This window comes from Miniopterus natalensis, chromosome 1 (genome assembly GCF_054644295.1).
Source record: "Miniopterus natalensis isolate mMinNat1 chromosome 1, mMinNat1.hap1, whole genome shotgun sequence".
NCBI classification, from domain to species: domain Eukaryota; kingdom Metazoa; phylum Chordata; class Mammalia; order Chiroptera; family Miniopteridae; genus Miniopterus; species Miniopterus natalensis.
Window position 1 is genome coordinate 121,052,053 of NC_142081.1, and position 21,418 is coordinate 121,073,470.

General features: G+C 43.6%; 1 protein-coding gene across 2 annotated transcripts in view; it reads right to left on the reverse strand.

Annotated features, from left to right (window-relative positions):
* Positions 1–18,155, reverse strand: part of LOC107546344 (LIM zinc-binding domain-containing Nebulette) — a 341,718-nt gene extending 323,563 nt beyond the window's left edge. For both annotated transcript variants that reach the window (XM_087825371.1, XM_087825374.1), the window contains exons 1-2: positions 18,066–18,155; positions 16,730–16,824 (exon numbers count right to left, since the gene is read on the reverse strand). In XM_087825371.1, the coding sequence (XP_087681497.1) occupies positions 16,730–16,824; positions 18,066–18,134 (164 nt within the window). In that variant the 5' untranslated portion in view covers positions 18,135–18,155. The remainder of the gene's footprint in view (positions 1–16,729; positions 16,825–18,065) is intronic.
* Between the last annotated feature and the right edge of the window lie 3,263 nt (positions 18,156–21,418).

Sequence of the window (21,418 nt, forward strand, 5' to 3'; positions counted from 1 at the left end):
TTACTTTTTTCGAAGTCTTCTGTCTAACTGAGGCACCTTTCCTTTTATTCCTCCTTTTGTTCATTCCATAAATCTTTACTAAAAGCCAACTGTGAGCCAAGGACTACTCTAGTCACCAGGTATAAAAGGGGAATCAAACTCCACATGACTCCTGCCTCACAGTTTCTCATGACCTAGGGCTCCCTGAACACTCATGGCCCCTCTCCCTTCTTTTTTTTTTTTTTTTTTTAATATATTTTTCTTGATTTCCGAGAGAGAGAGAGAGACATCAATGATGAGAGAGCCATTGATCGGCCCCCTACTGGGGATCGAGCCCGAAACCTGGGCATGTGCCCTGACCGGGAATTGAACCGCGATCTCCTGGATCCTAGGTTGATGCTCAAGTGCTGAGTCAGGCGGACTGGGCCCCTCTCACTTCTTATACACTCTTTTTTTATAATTAAATTTACTGGGGTAATATTAGTAACATGTTTCAAGTGTAGAATTCTATAATACATCATCTATGTGTTGCATTGTGCGTTCACCACCCAAAGTCTCCTCCCGTCGTCATATATTTGACCCCCTTTACCCTCTGTATCCTTCCCCCAACCCTCTTTGCCCTCCGGTAATCACCATACTGTTGTTTGTGTCTATGAGTCTGTTTGCTCGTTTTGATTGTTTGTTTCTTTGCTTTCTGTTATATATCCCACATCCCTCTTCTTGGTGTATACCCAAAAAATTTGAAAATATTTATTCATCTAGATATATGCATCCCTCTGTTCACGTCAGCATTATTCACAGGAGGTAAGATGTAGAAACAACCTAAGTGCCCTTTGGTGGATGATTGGGTAAAGAAGATGTGGTACATATATACAACGGAACACTGCTCAGGCAAAAGGAAGGATGAAGCACTGCCACTTGCAACAACGTGGATGAATCTTGAGAGTATCATGCGAAGTGAAATAAATTGCATACACTCTTTTTTTTAATTTTATCTTTATTGTTGAAAGTACTACAGGTGTCCTCTTTTTTTTAATTTTATCTTTATTGTTGAAAGTACTACAGGTGTCCCCTTTTTTTCCCCACTGACCCCCTCCACCTGCCATCCCCTTGCCCCCGGCCATCACCAAACTATTGTCTGTCCATGGGTTATGCATATATGCATATAAGTTCTTTGGTTAATTTCTTCCCACCCCCCAATCCAAACCCCACCTTCCCTCTGAGATTCATCAGTCTCTATGCATGGAACAGACTGACTAGTATCATACACTCTTTTTTTTTAATTTATTTTTATTGTTGAAAGTATTACAGAGTCCCCTTTTTCCCTCATTGATACCCTCCACCTCACCCCCAGGCCTTCCCCAGACCAATGTTTATGTCCATGGGTTATGCTGATAAACATATAAATTCTTTGATTAATCTCTCACCACCCACTTCCCCACCCCCACCTTCCCTCTGAGATCCCTCAGTCTGTTCCAGGCTTCTATGTCTCTGGATCTATTTTTTTCATCAGTTTATTTTGTTTATTACTTTCCAAATATGAGTGAGATCATGTAATACTTGTCTTTCTCTGACTGGCTTATTTCACTTAGCATAATACTCTCCAGTTCCCTCCATGGAGGAAAAGCAATAAGCGATCCTTCTCTTTTACAGCTGCATAGTATTCCATGGTATAAATGAGCCACAGCTTTTTTATCCACTCATCTATTGATGGGCACTTAGGCTGTTTCCAGATCTTAGCTATTGTAAATTGCACTGCTATGAACATAGGGCTGCATAAGTTCTTTGTGATTGGTGTTTTGGGTTTCTTAGGATATATTCCTCGAAGTGGGATCACTGGGTCAAATGGCAGTTCAATTTTTAATTTTTTGAGTAAACTCCACACTGCCTTCCATAGTAGCTGCACCAGTCTGCACTCCCACCAGCAGTGTATATTAGGGACATGTTTTCTTACCCATTCAGCCACCCTATGTCTTTTTATTGTAGCACATAATCCATTTACATTTAAGGTTATTATCAATAGGTACTTATCTATTGCCATTTTAATTCTTTATGCCTATGTTTCTCTCTCTATTTCTACTTTTAATTACAGCAGTTCCTTTAACATTTCCTGCAATGCTGGTTTGGTGGTGATAAACTCCTTTAGCCTTTCTTTGTCTGGGAAGCTCTTCGTTTCACCATCTGTCTTGAATGATAGTCGTGCTGGATAGAGTACTCTTGGTTTCAGATCCTTGTTTTGCATTATGTTGAATGCTTCATGTCATTCCCTTCTGGCCTGTAGAGTTTCTGACGAGAAGTCAGCTGACAGCCTTATGGGAGGCTCGTTTGTAGGTAACAGATTGCTTTTCTCTAGCTGCCTTTAATATTCTCTCTTTGTCTTGAATTCTTCGCATTTTAATTATGATGTGTCTGAGCATGGGTTTCTTTAGATTCTTCTTGCTTGGGACTCTCTGTGCCTCCTGAACTTGTGTGGCTTTTTCCTTGACCAGGTTAGGGAAGTTTTCTGCCATTATTTCTTCAAACAAAAAAAAAATCTATCCCTTGCTTATTCTCTTCCTCTTCTGGAATTCCTATATGCGAATATTGTTATGTTTCACGTTGTCTCACAGCTTCCTTAAACTGTCCTCTTGTTTTTTAGTTGTTTTTTCTTTTTGGATCTCTGATTGAGTGATTTTTTTTCTACCCTGTCTCCTAATTCACTGATCTGATCCTCAGCTTCCTCTAATCTGCTGTTTATTCCTTCCAATGTATTCTTTATTTTTGCTATGTCATTCTTAATTTCCATATCTTTTTTCATGCATCCTTACAATCAGTATTCTGAACTCTATATCAGATAGATTGCTTATCTAAATTTTATTTAGCTCTTTTTCTGGAGACTATTCTTGTTCTTTCATTTGCAGCTTGTTTTTTTTGTTTTGTTTTGTTTTTTTAGTCTCCCCATTTTGGCTGCCTGTTTGAGTTTGTTTCTATGTATTAGGTAGATCTGTTAGGACTCTCAATCTTTTTGGAGGGTCTCTGGTGCAAGACAATGTTAGACACAGTTTGTGAATGGTACAGAGTACCCTGTTTGGAGCTATCAACAACCTTCGGCTTGAGGTCTCCTCTGCCAGGGCTGGGTGCAGTTGAACAGGACCAAGATGCACACCAAAGTCTGCTTTTCCAAGGCCTGGGTCCAGAAGCAGATCAGGCAAAGATTCAAAGCACTCTGAGGTCTGCCTCTGCCTGCAGGCTGATTAATCTGATTCTTTTAATGAACCTCAGGCTGTAGAAACTCCTCTGGGTAGGGCGAGAGGTTTTTCAGCAGGGTAGAGCAATTGCTTCCCCTGCCAGGCAAAAGCAGCAAAATGTCTGCCTGAGAAAGATGTCCTCTGCAGTATGGTGGAATAACACAACACAGGAACTCAGACCGGTGCCTTCTGATCTCTATCTCTAGAGCCCACAACCCTAGATTCTCATCACACAGCTCTAGTCCACTCTGCCCTCCCTCTGCCAGAGCCCAAGGTGAGTGGCTGCACAAGAAACTGTGTGTTGGCTCTTTAAGAGGGTGCCTGCAGTTTCAGCCATCTCTTCCTAGCCAGCAGAAACCCTGCTGCTTTTCACAGCCAGATGTTATGTGGGCACCTTTCTCAGTTCTTGTGTTCTTGGTTGGAAAGCCCAGCCTGGGGTTTAGACACCAGAATCTTCAGTGGGAATCCCCCACAGCTGAGATATCTCTCCAGACCTTCAGCTGCCGAGCCAGCCCTCTTGTGCCTCTGCACTTCCTACCAGTCTCTATGAGGTCTCCGCTTTAGGTCCTTGGTTATGAGGGTACTCTCTAGCTGGTCTTCAGTTGCAGTTGATTATTCAGGATGTTTTTTTCTATTTTAGTTGTAATTCCAGTTTGGTCCCAGGAGAGTGTCAGTGTAGCTTCAACTCAGTCTGTCACCATCTTTAATCTCCCTTCTCATACACTCTTAATGGGCTTTCTTCAGTCTGTTGTTTACTGTTTTTCTCACTCTGATGAACTTCAAGATAACAGAGACCACTTGTTCCAAAGTCCTTACAACTAGTACATCACTAACCAATCCTTCCTTATTTTCCATATTAAGTCCAAAGCAGCTTGAAAACAGTAAAACTATAAACACAAAGCAAAGCAAAAAAATATCACCTGATACCCTGTTTTAAACTTTCAGCAGCTGTCCAGGCAAAGCCTCCCTTTACCACTACACCCTGCCTGTGCCGAAGTATAAACACATTGAATTCTTCAGTTATGTTTCCCATCTGCATGAGCTACTCAGTCTGCCCTGCAGCAGTGTCATGCGGGTTTATCTTTCATTTCATTCTTACCCAAATGTTCTCCATCATTTTTTCACCTTCAGTTTTCCTTCTTTCTATACTTGATCCATCTATTAGACATGTTCTCTTTTTTTAGCATAGCAAGCCCCTCCACTGCCAGGATTTAGTGATCAGCCTGTCTCTACCACACATTGACAATATTTCTGGATCTTACAAAACTTTTTTAGTGTCTAGGCTTTGGTGAGATCATAAACATTGCCTTGTTGGTCTCTTTTGAGGATTACTTGATCCTTCCTCCATTCAGGTACTTCTTTTATGTTACCACCTGTTTTCTCCTGCTAGGGAATTAATTTTTAAATCCTGAGAAGCAAACTCTCCTGACCCATAGTATACACCAGAGAAAGATGCCAGGGTTAGGAGGCTTACAATCCAACAAAGGACTGCTGTAACCCATTCAGAATAAATGTTCTTTTAAAATCAATCCACACGTTTATTCCATGTGCATTATATACCTATCATTGTACAAGGAAAAAACAATATGCTTTGCTTTCAACACCTGTCAAACTGCCACTGTGCAAGACACTTCCTGGGCAGCTGCCCCTGTGTACAAATTATAGTCACTTTCCTAACCACACAGCCCCTCTGGTACACATAACACCAGAGACACACAAACAAACCATTCCTAACTCCAGCCAATTAAACTTGATGTTATGGAACTACCGTTAAAAAAAATAGCAATACAGAGGCAAGCCCTCTAAACAGATTTTTCTTCTTCAGCAGCCTCCAAGAAAGAACTGTTCTAATATGCCATTTCTACTCCTGACAGGAATAACCCTTCATTATCATGTGCCTTAAGCATCTAGAAATTTTAAAATAGAATTCCACTTAATTTTAAGAAAATCAGAGAACTGTCAGTGGCAAAAGAAAAGACCTGGGAGGGAGGAGAGGGAGGGGGTAGTGGAGGGGGACAGACAGGAGCAGGACAGAGGAGAAACACAGACTCTGCTGAGTTGTTTTGAAGTTTTGGAAATTGGGGAGAAAGACAAGAGCATTGAAGAAAGTCATCCAAGAAAATTAAATTCTTCCATAAAAAAATGTAAAGACTTTTCATTAATCCTTGATTATATTTTGTTTTAGGAAATAAATAAAACATACTTATTTCCAGTGGAAAAAATATCATATGCAAGTGAATGTGCACATGGCATGATGTCTTAAACACAGGGTTTATTCCTAAGACTTTGATAAACGTCATTGTAACACAGTGATTTTTACAAACTGCCTTTGTGGACTCCATTAATCTTGTCATCCTTTATTCAGGGGCATGCCTGTGACCAATCATCTAGCTATAAATTTCAATATTTCACCTAAACAGAGGAAGTGGTAGTTATTGTTCATGTATATTATTAGTCCAAGGATGGCTAGCTGCAGCTGGGATCTCACATGGATCCTCATGGAAAAAAAAGTCTATTCCTTCTTGTTGAGTCCACTCTCAGCTAAGGATGCCTAAGGCTGAGCTATATGGCTCAGACAGCCAAAGACGCTTGCTGTGCTCCCCACAAAGCTAGCTGGGCAATGCGCTCTATCCAGGGGATGTTTACTGAGCACACAGTAGCTGCTGAAGGATACAAAGGTAATAGAGAACATTCTTACCCTCAAAAATATAATTTGCTAATAGGAAAGATTTGCTCACTTATAAAAAACAAATCTAGAGAGTTATATCTAGGGTCCTTCCACAAATAGGTCCTCCTACCCACCTCCTATGTGCAGGCAGCAAAGTGTTCATGTCTTACCCAACTTCTATTGCTTGACCAACTAGATATGGTGGATTTTAGATCATCATTCTTGTCACAATGGGATATGAAGACTCATGTCAACAGTTTAAACAGTACGTGTGATGAGGATAGCGAGAAGCATGCCTATTGTATAACAGTGAATTTGACTATCATCTGTCCCTGGTTCCTGAGGCACTCTCTAAATAGCTGGAATTTCCCAAGTAATTGGAAATACCATTGTCATTCATGAGCCCCTTGGCCCATGCTTGAGTTATGCTAACAAGATGGCTCAGGATGGGGCTGGCCATTCCAGAAATCATGTGAGTAGAGGGATGGGGCTTTGAGTTGGGTGATATCCATGGACCTTGTTCAGGGAGGGAATGGGGATGGGGGGACTGGACATTGAACAATCACATAGCCAATGAGTCATCAGGCCTGTGTAACGAAACCCCAATAAAAACTCTGGACACCAAAACTCAGTAGAGATTCCTGGTTGGTAAGCACATCAATGTGTGGAGAGACATATCCTGATTCCATGGGGCTAAGGCAGGGAAACGTCATAACCAGAACCTTCCCAGACCTCTCCTTATATGTCTCCTTACTTGGCTGGTCTTGATTTGTATCCTTTATAATAAAACAATAACCTTAAATATATCCCTGGTTGGTGTTGCTCAGTGGTTAGAGCGTGGGCCTTCACACCAAAGGGTCTCAGGTTTGATTCCTAGTCAGTGGCACGTACCTCAGTTGCAGGTTTGCTCCCTACCCAACATCAGGGTGCGTGCAGGAGGCAACCAGTTGATGTGTCTCACACCGATGTTTCACTCTCCCTCCCCCCCCACACTCTCTCTGAAAAAACAATGCAAAAAATATCCTCAGGTGAGGAGTAACAAAATAATAATAATAATCTTAAGTACAGCACTTCCCTGAGTTCTCTGAGTTGTTCTAGCTAATTATCAAATCTGAGTGGGTGGTGGGAACCCCCAAATTTGTAACCAGTTATTTAGTTGGTCTGTGGACTCCTGAACTTCTGGCTGGCATCTGAAGTGAGGACTGTCTTGTTGGGGATTACACCCTTAACTTGTGGAGTTGACACTAATTCCACGTGGTTAGCATTAGAACTACATTGCAGCTTGGCAACCCCCTTCTTAATTCCTTAAACACTTGCCAGAAATAATCCTTTTAAGAAGCTAAGCTCTTGCAGCTGACAGGACTCCCCACCCCCGACCCACCTCCAACTCCAGGTTAAGAACTTCCATGGTCCAGTCTCAGCAGAAAACTGCCCAAAAGGGTAAACAAACACAACCACAATCCCATGCAGGCTTTTTGATAAGCAATGTAACTAAGGTATAAAAACCATAATGAGCACACGAAGACAGTGCAGTAATTGAAAGATTCAGAATAGCTTCACTAAGGGTGTCAGAGTTGTGTTCCTTAAAGATAAAAGTAACTTTAAAAGAGGGAAGGGCAGGCCCAGCCAGTGCGGTTCGGTTGGTTGAGCATGATCCCATGCTTTCAAGAGGTTACCAGTTGGAATCCCGGGCAGGGCACATGCCTGGGTTGCAGGCTTGATGACCCCAGTAGGGTCATGCAGGAGGCAGCCAACCCATGTTTCTATCTCTCTCTCTAAATCAATTAAAACAAAATTTTTTTAAAAAAGAGGGAAGGGCAGGAAGGCATAAGAGCACTGTCAGTAAAGGGTCGAATCACTTTGTCAAACTTATCAACAACACAAACTATATCTAATTTTTATAAACTCCTTACTATGTGCCTGAAACTGTGCTAAACTTATTTGAATGAATCTTTAATCTTATGAAGTAGAGTATATTATTATGCCCATTTTATAGGTGAAGATCATGATACTTCGGTTAAGATATTTGATGAAGCCCATTTTATTAGGTGAGGATCATGAGACTTAGATTAAGAAACTTGATGAAGGCATCGGAGCTAGCAGCCCAGTGTGGCTGAAGAGAAGAAATGCAAATAGAAGTGGGGAGAGGAAGGTAGATTGTGAAAGGCCAGGTGTCTGGCAGAAGCTTAATTTTTTTTATAGGCAGTGGTAACCATCAGAGGTGTTTGTTCAAGAAAGTAACATGACCAGAACAGTAGTTTCAAAAGATAACTGTGGTGGCAGGAAAAGCATTCAAAAAAGAGAAAGACTAGAATAGGAAGACCAGTTAGGGGACAACAGGCAGATCACTGGCCAAATATGACAAGAGTGCCTGAACGAGGGCAAAGGCAGAAGAAAGGAACTGGGATGAAGGGGTCGGAGATGTAGGAGATGACGGAGATGCATGAGGCTGCAGAGCCAGGAAGGGTGGTGGAAAGAGTAGACAGGAGAGGATGGCACAGACATCCAAACACCACCAATACACGTCTGAGTCTCTGCTATGCCTGTCCGTACTGATGTGTGCATTTACTGCACGAATATTGATGCTCCTGCCTGAATTCGGTGTTCACACTCTTGACCAATTAACAGATAATGAAATAACATTTAAAGACCAAATTCAGCCCTGGCCTAGGGGCTCAGTTGCTTGGAGCATCATCCCATACACCAAAAGGTTGAGGGTTCAATTCCCTGTCAGGGCACATACGTAGGCTGTGGGTTCAATTCCCAGAGAGTGTGGAAGGCAACTAACTGGTCAATGTTTCTCACATCGATGCTTCTCTCTCTCAAAACCAATTTAAAAACATAACCTCAGGTGAGGGTTAAAAAAACAACAACAGACCAAATCCAAGTCCAGCAGACAACCCTCAGACTCCACATCCCAGGTCTCTGGTCACCCCATTTCTCTATATTCTCTGTGGTTGACTTGCACCTGCCTTTGATGGATAATGAGCCTCAGGCACGCAAATCAAGGATTTTTGTCGAAATGGCTTTTTAGACTGCTGAGCTAAAGCAGAAGTACGACAGACCACCAGTCTACCTATCCATCCGATGCTATTCAAAAAGCACACACATCGCACTAGTTTTTTTCTAGCTCCTCCCAGGATTCACTGGGAATGGATGAACAGAGAGTGTGGGAAAGTAAACAGGAGTTGAATACAAAGCAACCCCCTCAGGAACTCTACTAAGACTAGAGATAAAACTAATACTGGGTTTCCAGTGCTGGAGCTGACAATCCTTGCCCTTCAAACCTGGTCCATCTCACAACTCCCTGTCTGCTGGTTAGGCCTGTGCCCCATAACTGGGTTTGATGGGAGAGACTGTAGAACTGCTTTACTCATAAGCAGACTGTTGGAATCAATAATAATAATTTTACTAAGTCCTTGAAATGTTCTGGGTACTCAGCTCATACGTATTATTCTAGATCCCACTTCTCACACTGCAAAAAGCTTAGGTCTTGTCAATAACCCTAACTACAGGAGTACAGAGAAAAAAGCTGACTTCCATTGGAGACAGAGCTTTGAGGGGGCCTGTAGCTCTGCAGGATGAGGCTGTCAGGTGTGGATATGTCTGCTTCTCTCTCACTCCTGACATTCCCAAGAACCACCGTTCTTTGTAGAGCACTCATCTGAAAACGTTTAAAGAAGACATACCAAAAGCTCTCTTACACAAGCCCTTGACACATAATCAATATCCCTCTAAGCGCCCACATCTATATCTTGCATTAACCTTGCATTTCACTGTGATGTAGGAGATATTTGCTGTGCTTTATCTCCAAATCTTTTCTAATCTGACATCATTCCATAATAGATATGTCATCATAAAGAGAGGGAAACCACGCACTGAAGACATCTTTTGTAAACATTTTCCAATGTGACAGAACTCAGTTCGTGATTTGTAAATATGGCCTCCTATTATGATTTCAAAAGATACTAAAATTCATTAGCTATCATCAATGATTCAGTAAGGTGACTGAGAATCGAATCGTTTTGCCTATATACATATACATACAGTGGAACTTTTTTATTTTGTTCAAATTAAGTGTCTCCTTCCTTACTTTCAATCATCCAATTTTAACATCACCACCAACAAAACTGTCATCATCCTCCCATATCAGGGCTATGTCAGGAAGCAAAAGAGCTAATTTTCTTGTGTGTGATGTGTCACTAAAAAAGTCAAGCCAGGCATATTATAATTGATGTTAACTAAAACTCCCACATACCACAATATCCTTCCATAGAAACCCAGTGTTACTTTTAACAATGTGACATTTTCTCCTCTCTATAAGGGGGAAATATGAGACAACTACTTTCTATTTATTACAAATAAGAAAGGGGACTAACACTTGGGTCCCTAATAGGTGTCATTTAATGTGCAAAGGCTTACAAATAATTCCCCATTTAATTTCTATAAAGTTCCTGTTAAATAGACATTATTATCTTATTTTACAGATTATAATGAAACTAAGAAGAAAATAAATGAGTATCAATAAGCTATCTCTTAGGAAGATAGCATATTTTGAAACTAAGCCTTGAAAGTAGTGAGAGGAAATTCCACCACGCTCATTATATTGGCAAAAGTGAGCCTCTCCCATCGGGGGGAGACTTTACCCCTGGGTGCTCAGGCTTTGTGAAGCCCGGCCACCAGACCACCATTCCGGCTCTCAAAACCTACTCCCCAGCCAGCTCCTCTAGATCGCCCACCTCTGTCTGCCTCCCCAAGAGAAACTAGACCGGGGAGCGTTCTGACCTGGGGGACAAGGAGCGACCACCCTCTGAGATGCAGCACAACCTTCGCCCTCACTGCTGCAGCTCATCTCTCCTGAGCACTAAGTGCCAGGCTCTGGGGACACCCGGGTGAGCAGGACAGGTGCCCTCAGAGCCAGCTGAAGCGAAAAGGGATACAGACAGGCAAACGCGCTCCTGTGTAGGGTGGTGAGAGTTCTCACGGCTGGGCTGAGTCCTAAGGGCTGGCTGGCTGTGGGCAGGGCGTGGTGGCAGACGGCGTGAAAGCAGGGGCTGCCTGCATTCATGGCCCGACTGCACACAGCACTGCACCTAGTCAACTTTCGGTGCGGCAATAAGAAGGTGGAACCAACTAGTGTTTCTCAAGCTTTTTACATCACGATCCAATACACATTTATACATGATTTTTAAAAAAATGTTTGCCAAAACAACACTCTTTTCATTACTCAAATGTACTCTGATATTTTCTCTCTCTCTCTCTCCCCACCCCACCCCTCTCTTCCTCTCTCCCTCTCTTTCTGTTCTGGAAACAACTCTCTAATAGGTGGCAACCCACAGTGTAAAAAATATTGGCATCGACCTTTTAATAGGTGTGACTGTCATTTCTTTGATACACTTCCGCTTCTCCTTTCTACCCTCTTTTCCCTTGAAAAAGTACCACTGAGGAAATAAGAGCTCTTCTGTTTACTGAGAAGGTCTGCTATGTGCCAGAAACTGGCCTGGAGCCTTGACACGCACTGCCCTAGTAATCCTCACGCAGCCTGTGGTTAAGCATTACAATTCCCATTTTACAAGCCTGGTGATCAAGAGACTTGCTCAGGAGGGCTTGGTGAAGCCAGGATTCAAATCCAGTTCTGTGTTTCTTCAAAACTTCAATTACACCATAGGGCTTTTCATGAGATGTTCTTAAGTAATTAAAGCTAACATAATAGCAAGAATTTCATAAGTCCCCTTGAGATAACAGGAGTCCTTGGAGTGTTATAAAACCAGGTTTGGGAGGCCTAAACATAGACCAGGGAAATTCGTGGTGGAAAAACTCTCAGGTTTAAATTTAATTTCCTTAGTCACCCTTAGGAAAGGCAAAAACAAGGAGTGACCAACAGAGAAATGGTAAGTGAGAGCTAGTGAAGCGTTGGCCTAGATAATCACCCTCAAGACAGGCTGGCTGAACTACACTGACCGTCTGGGTGGCTCATAATGAGAGCTTCTAGCTCAGCAGCTTCCAAGCTGTCAATAGTCAATAAATATTCACAAAATGAAACACTAACACAGGCAGAGTGAAAGTACACATGATGCACAGCTCCCACTGTTTTATTTTTAAAGTTTTCCAAAATTACAGTAAGTCGAACTATTTGGTGAGAGGGAATCTTATTTGGAAGGATGACCAAACATGTTTAGCACAGATATTTGTGTTCTTTCAGCCCCATAAGTAAAGATACATGTATACAAATACAAGCTATATTAACGTGGGCAAGTCAGGACAAATTTCAGCCCCCAAAAAATTTCCACAAAAATTAGGATTTGGGGAAATTATTGGCAAGGTCTTGCTAAAAAACTGCATCATTAACTGGTCCCACCCCTGACCTAAAATAACTTGACCTTTGGGGACAGTACATTAACTGGCCAGTCATTGGAATTGTTACCTCTAAGTAGTAATATTTCTCAGAAAATTTTAAGAACTGATGTATTTTTTACAAACACATAATAAATGCAATTTTGACTTTTACACATGATAAATTAAATAATTTATTTGACAAATGGCCTTGGGGTTTACATTCATTGTGTGGCTTGTTGGGTAGCAAAACTTTTATAGTTTAACTTGGCATATAAACTCACATACAAATGTGAGCTATGTTTTTTGTCTAATCATCTAATGTTATTTTCTCAGCACCTCAGCAATAAAAATATTGCCGAGTCTTCTTTTCTTTGCAAGTTCCTGATGAAAAAAATCCTGAGCATGCTAAAGAATTCATTGCCTGCTTATGAAACATAAAGACTTATAAAAACATGGCACGTATTCAAGAAGACTAGTTTGTTTTAAATATTTTAATAGTGTGCACTGCTGCACTGGGAACTAAATGTGCATTATGCCTAATATTACATCCAGTGTGTACTATACTTTGATCATGCTATCAAAAGATCAAAATTTAAATATTATGTAAATTATAATTTATACATGTTCTCCTTTGCAGGAAATCAAATGGCAAACTTGTTTCTTCTCTAAACACCATGAGAATATAAACAAGCAACAAATTTAAACTGAATAAAATACTACTTCATTCCATTTTTTTAAAATGTCCTCAGGTATCAATTAAAATAAAAAGCCTTTGTGTTTTCTTAACATAATCCTAAATGTCTTTGTTTATGCTTTAAAATTTTTAAGCATATTGTTAGTATTTATTTTAAAGATTCTTAAGTGTATATGTTATTTTCATAAGAAATGCTATGGAAGTCCTCTTCCTGAAAACCCTGAGAGGTTATATAAATCAATAGAAATGAGAGCAGAAATTAGAGAACTAATAGTCAATATTCAATAATCAAAAAAAGTCATTTTCATAACAACTAAATGAAAAGTATGAACCTTAATTGGGTTCTGGTTTTTAAGGAAAAAACAGCTATAAAAGACATTCTTGCCCAGGCCGAGTGGATCAGCAGTTGAGCATCAACCTGGGAGCCAGGAGATCGAGGTCTGATTCCGGGTCAGGGCACATGCCCAGGTTTCCGGCTCGACCTCCAGTGGAGGGCGTGCAGGAGGCAGCCAATTAGTGATTATCTCATCATTGATGTTTCTCTCTCTCCCCCTTCCTCTCTCTGAAATCAATAAAGATATATTTTTTTTAAAAAAGACATTCTAGCCCGGCCGGGCGTGGCTCAGCGGTTGAGCATCAACCTAGGATCCAGGCAATCGGGGTTCGATTCCCGGTCAGGGCACATGCCCGGGTTGCGGGTTCGATCAATGACTCTCTCATCATTGATGTTTCTGTCTCTCTCTCTCTCCCTCGCCTTTCCTCTCTCTGAAATCAATAAAGATATATATATATATTTTTAAAAAAAAGACATTCTTAGGAAAAGGGGAGAAATATGAATATAAACAGAATATTAGATATTATGAAGCTTTTGTTAATTTTCTCAGGCGTGATAATGGCTCTGTGGTTAAGAAAATATTCTTATTCTCAATGCATGCATGATCAAATTTTTAGGGATGACATATCTTGATGTACGAAACTCACTTGATGCATGAAACTGACAAATGAACCCATAATTTAAAAAATACTTGCACATATAAATATATAAAAATAGGAAGCAAATATGGCAAAACGTTAATAATAGCTGAATCTCAGTGGAGGGTATACAGATGTTCATTGTATTATTCTTCCAACCATTTTGTGTACATGTTCACACTATAAAGTTGCAGGGGAAAGGAGAATAGTCATTTTCACTTAAGCATGTATGTATATTGATGCCTGAATCAAACTAGGTACAGATAAAATACTGCTTTACATGGCCATAGAATGTTCCGTTTTTCAGTAGCAGTATACTTGAGAGAATCAATTTTCCACCACCGACCCAGAGAAATTATGGCAGCCCTTCTGGCCAAGCCCACAGGGAACAGCTGACTGACACATACCACCTGAATTAGTGCAAGGCATCAGGATCCCCAGAGGGTAATCTGCTCTGACCAGCAAGTTTGCATGGCAACCTGTGCCCTTGGGGAAATAAAGGGTTGAGAACCGGGGCCTTGTAGCCAGGAACCTTCACAGCAGATAAAACCTACAACTTAGACTCCGTTCTTTGGAGCTAGCATATGACATGAAGTTAAAGCTAAATTAAACAAATTTAAACCATCAACTCTCTTTACTCAGCCACTAATGATGAATTCCAGTTTTCCCTTGTCTCTGCTCAATATTAAGCAGGTTCAATACTAAGCAAAAAAACCTGAGATGCTACCTAAAACTTCAAGCTAAACCAAGTAACACAGTTCTGGAATTATATGAGAAATTTTAGAGAGAAAATGTGTATTTGATTTACAGATAACTGAAGTATTAAAAATAAGACTCAGACCTCTGGAACAACATAGATGGATGATTCCTTTCTACAGAAAGAGATTTTTTTATTTGGGGGTCCAAATCTCAAAGGTTCTGGGCACTGGTTCACTATTAAGTCAGGGTGCAAACCAGCCACCCATGACTTGCTGTAGAATCTGATATGCGTTTTAATTGGACCAAACTGAAACTAAGCAGTAAGCACTGAATTTTCAAGAGGCCCAATGCAATCAAAGGCTGCACCTTAGTTGTACCTCTTTTTTCTGTCCTTTCATTTTTATCTTTTCTTTTTCTCATTCAATATAATATTTATATTATATTATATAAACGTTATCTTCTTTTCTTTCTCTCCTGTTTTTCCTCTTCTCCTCCCATTCCTTCAAGCCTACCAGAGCCCGCTCAAAGGCATTGTTACCACCAGGTTAAACGCCAAGCTGTGGAGCTATAAAGAGTCCTGGCATGGGCCATAAAGCCTGATCGAATCAGGCCAGGAGCTAGAATACATACAGGAAGAATGGTTCACTTTACTTTAACCAAAGAACCATTATCCTGTTTATGGTTTGTCGGGGGCCCTTTCCCTTCTAGTTACTGCTGCCTGCCTTTGATCTTTAACCAATCATTTATACCTCTCTTTAGGAGAAGCAGGAGACCATGACACTGAAATCTCATTTTGCTTCACATTATCCCAGCAAGAGGCACAGTAGAGGAGGGTTGAAAACATCAATAAGTTTGGGGAATATCTGTGGCCTTCACTTATGCAAGAAAGCCCTAAATTCTGTTCAGTCCCCATTTTCTGATGTTTTCAAAGTTTCTGGTCTATATGTAAGCAATAAGCTAGGACCGGAAGGAAACACAAAAAACCTTTTTTAAGTTCCTCACCAGAGAGATATGAATATATTACATTTGTTTGGCAAAAATTTACTGTCTATGATAACACACTCCCATGAGTGAAGCATGAATTAACCACAGGCTCTCCATCTCCAGGAGATCTGAATGAACACGCTTCAAAACTCTAGGGAGGGTGAATCTCTAACGACAATATTCCAGCCAAAAGGCTAGGCGGCTCCCCTGCCTCCTCCAGGCCCATAGGCCCCACAGGGACCTAGGAAGAAGGTTGAACAATCAGAGCCAAGGGCCCACAGTTGAAAAGTCTGGGTGGGAGGATGCTCACAGGAGTGGAGGACACATGCCTGAGGGTAGCAGAGTAGCAGGGTAGCCACTTGGAAGCACTGTCCAATGTTTAACCATTTACAGCCTCTAGAAGTGATCTGAGCCACTTCCTGAGGCTTATCCTCTCCAAGCTTCAATTTCTTTATCTGTCAAATGGGGATAATAATAGTCATAGAGTCTATAAAGATTAAATGGGTCAGTATGCATAAAGAGCTCAGAACAGGGCCTAGCACATGGTAGGCACTGTATAAATGCTAGTTAATTGCTATTATTATACGCTAGAAGCATACCTACAAAAAAGCCTGCAAAGAAAGATTGCTTTCTTTAATCCCCACCAACAGACCTACTACTAACCAGCAGGAAATACCCATGTCTCAATTCTTTGGTTCCCTCTTTAAGCGCCAGGATTTATGGAGTGGTCTCAGCTAAGATCAAGTGAGTGAGACTTCCTTCTGTAGCAGCTAGGTTCAGCTATAAAATGGCAGCAGGGCAACATCATACGATTAAAAATGGAAAATTGACATGTGATTAAAATGGAAATCTATCTGACATGCACTTCAGAGCCCACACATTCACAGTGTGTAAGTTCTGCAGCTTCTAACAAAGGTCTCCAACTCTGCAACACTGTGACCCTCAAAAACTAACCTGGCTGAAGACACAAATTACCCTGCACGTTAGAGAGACAAATGTAATGATGATCTTCAATCAAGTACATGGCCCCAGAGTATCTGGCATAAACAGGTAATGGGCTGCTGCCACACCTGGGTGACACCGTGAGTCCATTCTTCGGAACAGGCAGGTGGCTCACTTTCATGCACTGATGCTATGCCACACCTGGCATGCCATTTCGACAGTACTTACGCGTTACAATAGGGCTTCTTTTCATAGCCTTTGTAGTTGTTCATGTTGAGAGCCATCTTGCAAACTTCACAATGGAAGCATCCTTTATGCCAATACTGGGGGGAGGAAAAAATTATTTTAGCACAATGCCAGTTCTTTCCAGGATGGGTACAGAAAGGAGACTTTTTTAGTGCATCGCAGTCCCTGCCTATATTTGAAAATACTACAACAAAATGATGGGAGGTCACAGTGGATGTGTTTGCCTACTTTGGGTCAAGTAAATAAAGCAGCAGCTGTTAAAACTGAGTTTTAAATGAATCCCCACCACAATGTACAGGCTCAGAAGGAAGAGCTGCCACAACTCTGGCCATACTGCACTTCCATGAGCAGCCAGAACGGAATTCTGAGCTTGGCTAATGGAGACATGGAGCCTGTGAAGTGGCTTCAAAAGGAAAACGACTCCAGTTCAAAGTGCCTAAACGCGGAGTTTGTAGGATCTCATAAATAAACGGTCCACAGGCAGCCAGGTAACCCGCGGAGGCAGGAGTCGGGCTGCGTAAGTGCCCTTCGCCCCCGCACCCCTGCCGAGTTTCCACTATATTGAGGGAAAGGCGGACTCCGTCCGAAATGACTGTCAGGATGACGGCGTGCTCTTAGGGGCATTTTGGACACCACACGCAGATTTCACAGGGACCGCCTCCGGCTGGCTGCGACTGCCAGGCGCTCAGGGTAGCGCCAGGGTCTGTCTCCCAGGCTGTTCAACTCCATCCCCGCCCGGGGTGGGCCTGGAGCCGCGCTGCCAGGGGCCCGGCCAAAGCCACTTGCTCTGGCCTTCCCCGAGCGGGAGGATTAGCCCCTGAGCCCTGCGCGCCGCGCTGCGCCGGCTCTCCGGGGGGATTCTTCTCAGCACTGAGGCAGCGGCCGCCCCTGACATATTAATTACTATCTGCATGTCCCCCTCGCCGCCGACATCGGAGGCACTGGGCGCGGGGGAGAAGTCGGGATGCGGGAGGGTCCCCCCGGCGGCGGGTGCGGGGAAGCGAGCGGGAGCGGAGGTGGGAGGCGGCGCGGCTCGCCCATCGGCCCCCGGCCTCGGGCTGCGCTCCGCGGTGCGCGCTCCGCCGCAGCTCTGCGGAGGCCGGCGCAGCCCCGCACCCTCACCTCCCGCACCCCGACACAAGCCTCTCCCGGTTCCAACACCATCGCCCAGCGTCCTCTCTGACTCTCCCGCGGGCGTTTTCCGTTGCGTGCCCACACCCGGAGCCAAGACCACACAAACACCCAGACCCACTTGTCTCTTTCCGTCCCAGATGCCAAAACTTCTTGGAGCAGGTGCCGCCCGGCTCCCCTCGCTCACCTTATCCAGGCAGTTGACTTTCTCCGTGGGATACACGACTTTTCCGCAGCGGGCGCACTGAGGGTTCATTGTCGCGGTTCCCGGGGGCGGCGGCAGGGCGGCGACGGCTGGGGACTCCGAGGAGCCGCTGTGACATCCCCCGGAGAGCCCCGCACCGCCTCGGGGCCGGCGGGAGGGCGGCGGGCGCCGGGCGCCGGGGTCTGGAGTGGGCGCCGGGCCAAGGACTAGCGGGCTGCGGGCGCGCGGGAGGGCGGCGGGCGCGCGGGTGGGAACCGGCGGGCGCGCAGCAGGGCCTGGCGCCTGGGGGCGGCCGCGCTCTCGGGCTCCGGCTCGGCTCCGGCTCGGGCTGCGCGCCGCTCGCTCTGCGTCGCTCGCACTCCAGGTACCGGTGACTCACAGACACTCGCGCCCGCCCCTCGCTCTCACTAGCTCCCCCGCCTCGCCGCCGCCGCGCAGGCCAAACCCACCGGCGCGCCCCGAACCGAGTGGCAGGGAACGAGCACGTCGGGCACCGAGGAGGGCGGGAGAAGCGGGGGAGGGGGAGGGCAGAGCACCGGCGAGCTCCGCAGTCACCGCGCGCTGCGACTGCTAGGCCGGGGAGCTCGCGGGGTGCCGCAGCCGGGGGCGGCCAGGTGGGCGGCGGCGGGGAGGGGGCCGCGGGGGTGGAGGAATGGGGGTGCGCTCCAGCCCGCGCGTTCCTTGTCTTTCATCTTTCCTGCCCCAGCCGGGTAACCCCCGTTCCCAGGCAGACGTTCCCGGTACCCAAAGGGCGCGGGGGGGTGCCCGCCCTTCTTCAGCCCCTGGACTGCGGGCAGAGGGGCCCCAACCTCCCAGGCCCAGTCTGAGGCGCAGGCTGCCCCGGGGGCGCGCAGCGAGCGCTCGGGCCCGGGAGCGGGGAGACCCGAGGGGCGCCCGATTCCTGTGCCCGCGGTGCCGCGCCCGCTCCCACGGCCTCTGCGGAGAGAGAGCGTCCCTCCAGGGCTGGCGTGAAGTCCTTGGCCGGATGGGGAAGAGCCTTCCTCTCTCCCTGGCTCCCAACCACTGCACTTTTTATATCTCTTCTTGCAGAACGACTGGTCATTGTAGGCCCAAATCAAGCCTTTCTTGATTAATAAACGGTCATCGTTCATTTTGCTGTGTGTGTGTGTGTGTGTGTGTGTGTGTGTGTGTGTGTGTGTGTGTGTGTGTCTGCGCGCGCGTGTGTACACACTGTATATTTTTGCAATTCAACACCACAGTATCTGCGAAGAGTTCCTCACCTGCACTGCAGGAAGCAATTACAAACTCATGCTTCTAACCACAAGCGCCAGAAAATCCAGCTGAAGGCTGGAGGTAGGATGGAACCAAACGAGGCATCAGTTTTTAGTTTTAATAAGATAAGAGGTTACTGGACTCACTTTATAAAAGGCCGCAAAATGGAGCGAGACTGCCTGAGTTCAAAGCCCAACCCTGCCGGTCACTGATCACACGCAAATACTTAGCCTCTCTGTGCCTCAAAGTTCTAATCTACAAAATGGGAACAACAGAGCTACAAAACAGCTCCTGCCCTCCTACTGTGAGGATTAAATGAGTCAGCGGTTCTGAAGTGTTTCAATCTGCCTGGCTCACAGTACCAGATAGGCTTATCATGGGTTATAACAAATAAACACATTCCATTGCTGGCACACAAATTAAGACTCGGTAATATCACATAGCAACTACTCTGACAAATTTGTTTGTTTTTTTAATCATAGCTGAGGACCTTCATGAAAAAAGGAAAGTTGATTTCTGGGCTTCTTAGGCAGGCTGCACTGATGAAGTAAGTATCCTTCATAATGAGGCTGTGCTCTTTGACTTTTCAAAAGAGATCATTTCTTAAAAGGGATTCACCAATGTAACAACCACTCATAGCTCTGCTTACAAGATCACCTTAAAAGCAAATAAAACAAATAATTTGCTGTCAGAGAGCATTGGTTGTCATTTAATTTTTTTATTGATTGATTTTGAGAGAGAAAAAAAACTATTGATTTGTTGTTCCACTTATGTATGCATTCATTGGTTGAATCTTGTATGTGCCCTGACTGGGGATCCATCTGGCAAGCTTGTTGTATTAGGACCATGCTCTAACCAACTGAGCAACCCAGCCAGCACACAGATCAGTTGTCATTTAAAAACACCTCAGAGCTATTTAGAATTGCCTCAGAGCATGAATGAACCTGGAGGATTTTATGCTAAGTGAAATAAGCCAGACACAGAAAGACAAATACTGCATAATATTACTTAGATGTGGACTCAGGAAAAAAAGTTTGAAGTCATAGAAACAGTATTAAAAAAAACAACCAACTGTGGTTGGCAGGGGCAGGGACGTCGGCAAATAGGGAGGAGTAGGTGAAAGGGTACAAACTTTCAGTTATAAGATAAATAAGTTCTGAGGATCTAAAGTAGTGACTATAGTTGACAACACTGGGTATAATTAAAATTGGCTATGACAGCAGAACTTAAATGTACTCACCAAAAAAAGATAAATATGGGAAGGGATGGATGTGTTAACTCTATAGGGGGAATCCTTTCACAGTATATGTGTATCAGATCATCATGTTGTATACTTTAAATATCTTACAATTTTGTTTGTCAATTAAACCTCAATAAAGCTGCGGAGGAGAACCTGCATTGGGTATTTATTTTAAAAGAAAATAAATTTATTTTAAAAGAAATTTATTTTAAAAGAAAATAAATACCTGAGAAAAAAGTGTTTTTATGGTCACCTGAAAGGCTGAGTTTTTTTAGCATTTAGATTTTCATAACTATAAGTGATAAAATGTAGTTTTAAAATCCTATTCTTGCCCTAGACGGTTTGGCCCAGTGTTTAGAGCGTCGACATGCAGACTGAAGAGTCCCGGATTCATTCTGGCCAATGACACGTACCTTGGGTCCAGGTTCGTCCCCAAGGATCTGTCTTTCTCACATCAGTGTTTCTCTCTCTCTCTGCCTTCCACTCCCTTTGAAAAGCAATGGAGAAAAAAATATCCTTGGGTGAGGATTTTTTTTTAAATCCTATTCTCTTTTTTAAATGGTAAGCAAAAGTTCTGAGGAAGAGTGATGGTGATATGCGACATCTACAGCTGATTTATCAGATCTTCTAACTATGAATTGTGTAATTTCTTAGCCAACTAGCACCTATAGAAGATACTAATTAAATATTTGTTGAAAGTCTGAATAAAACAAATGACTATATTAAAATTGGAATTAACTGTGATCTTTTATTCTCTCAGAAATAAACAATGAATGCCCAGAGTGACACTTTCCTCTCATATTTGTTTCTCTTACTATTTTCAGTTTCTGCATTAAGCCAGCTTCTAACTTTCTTAGTGACA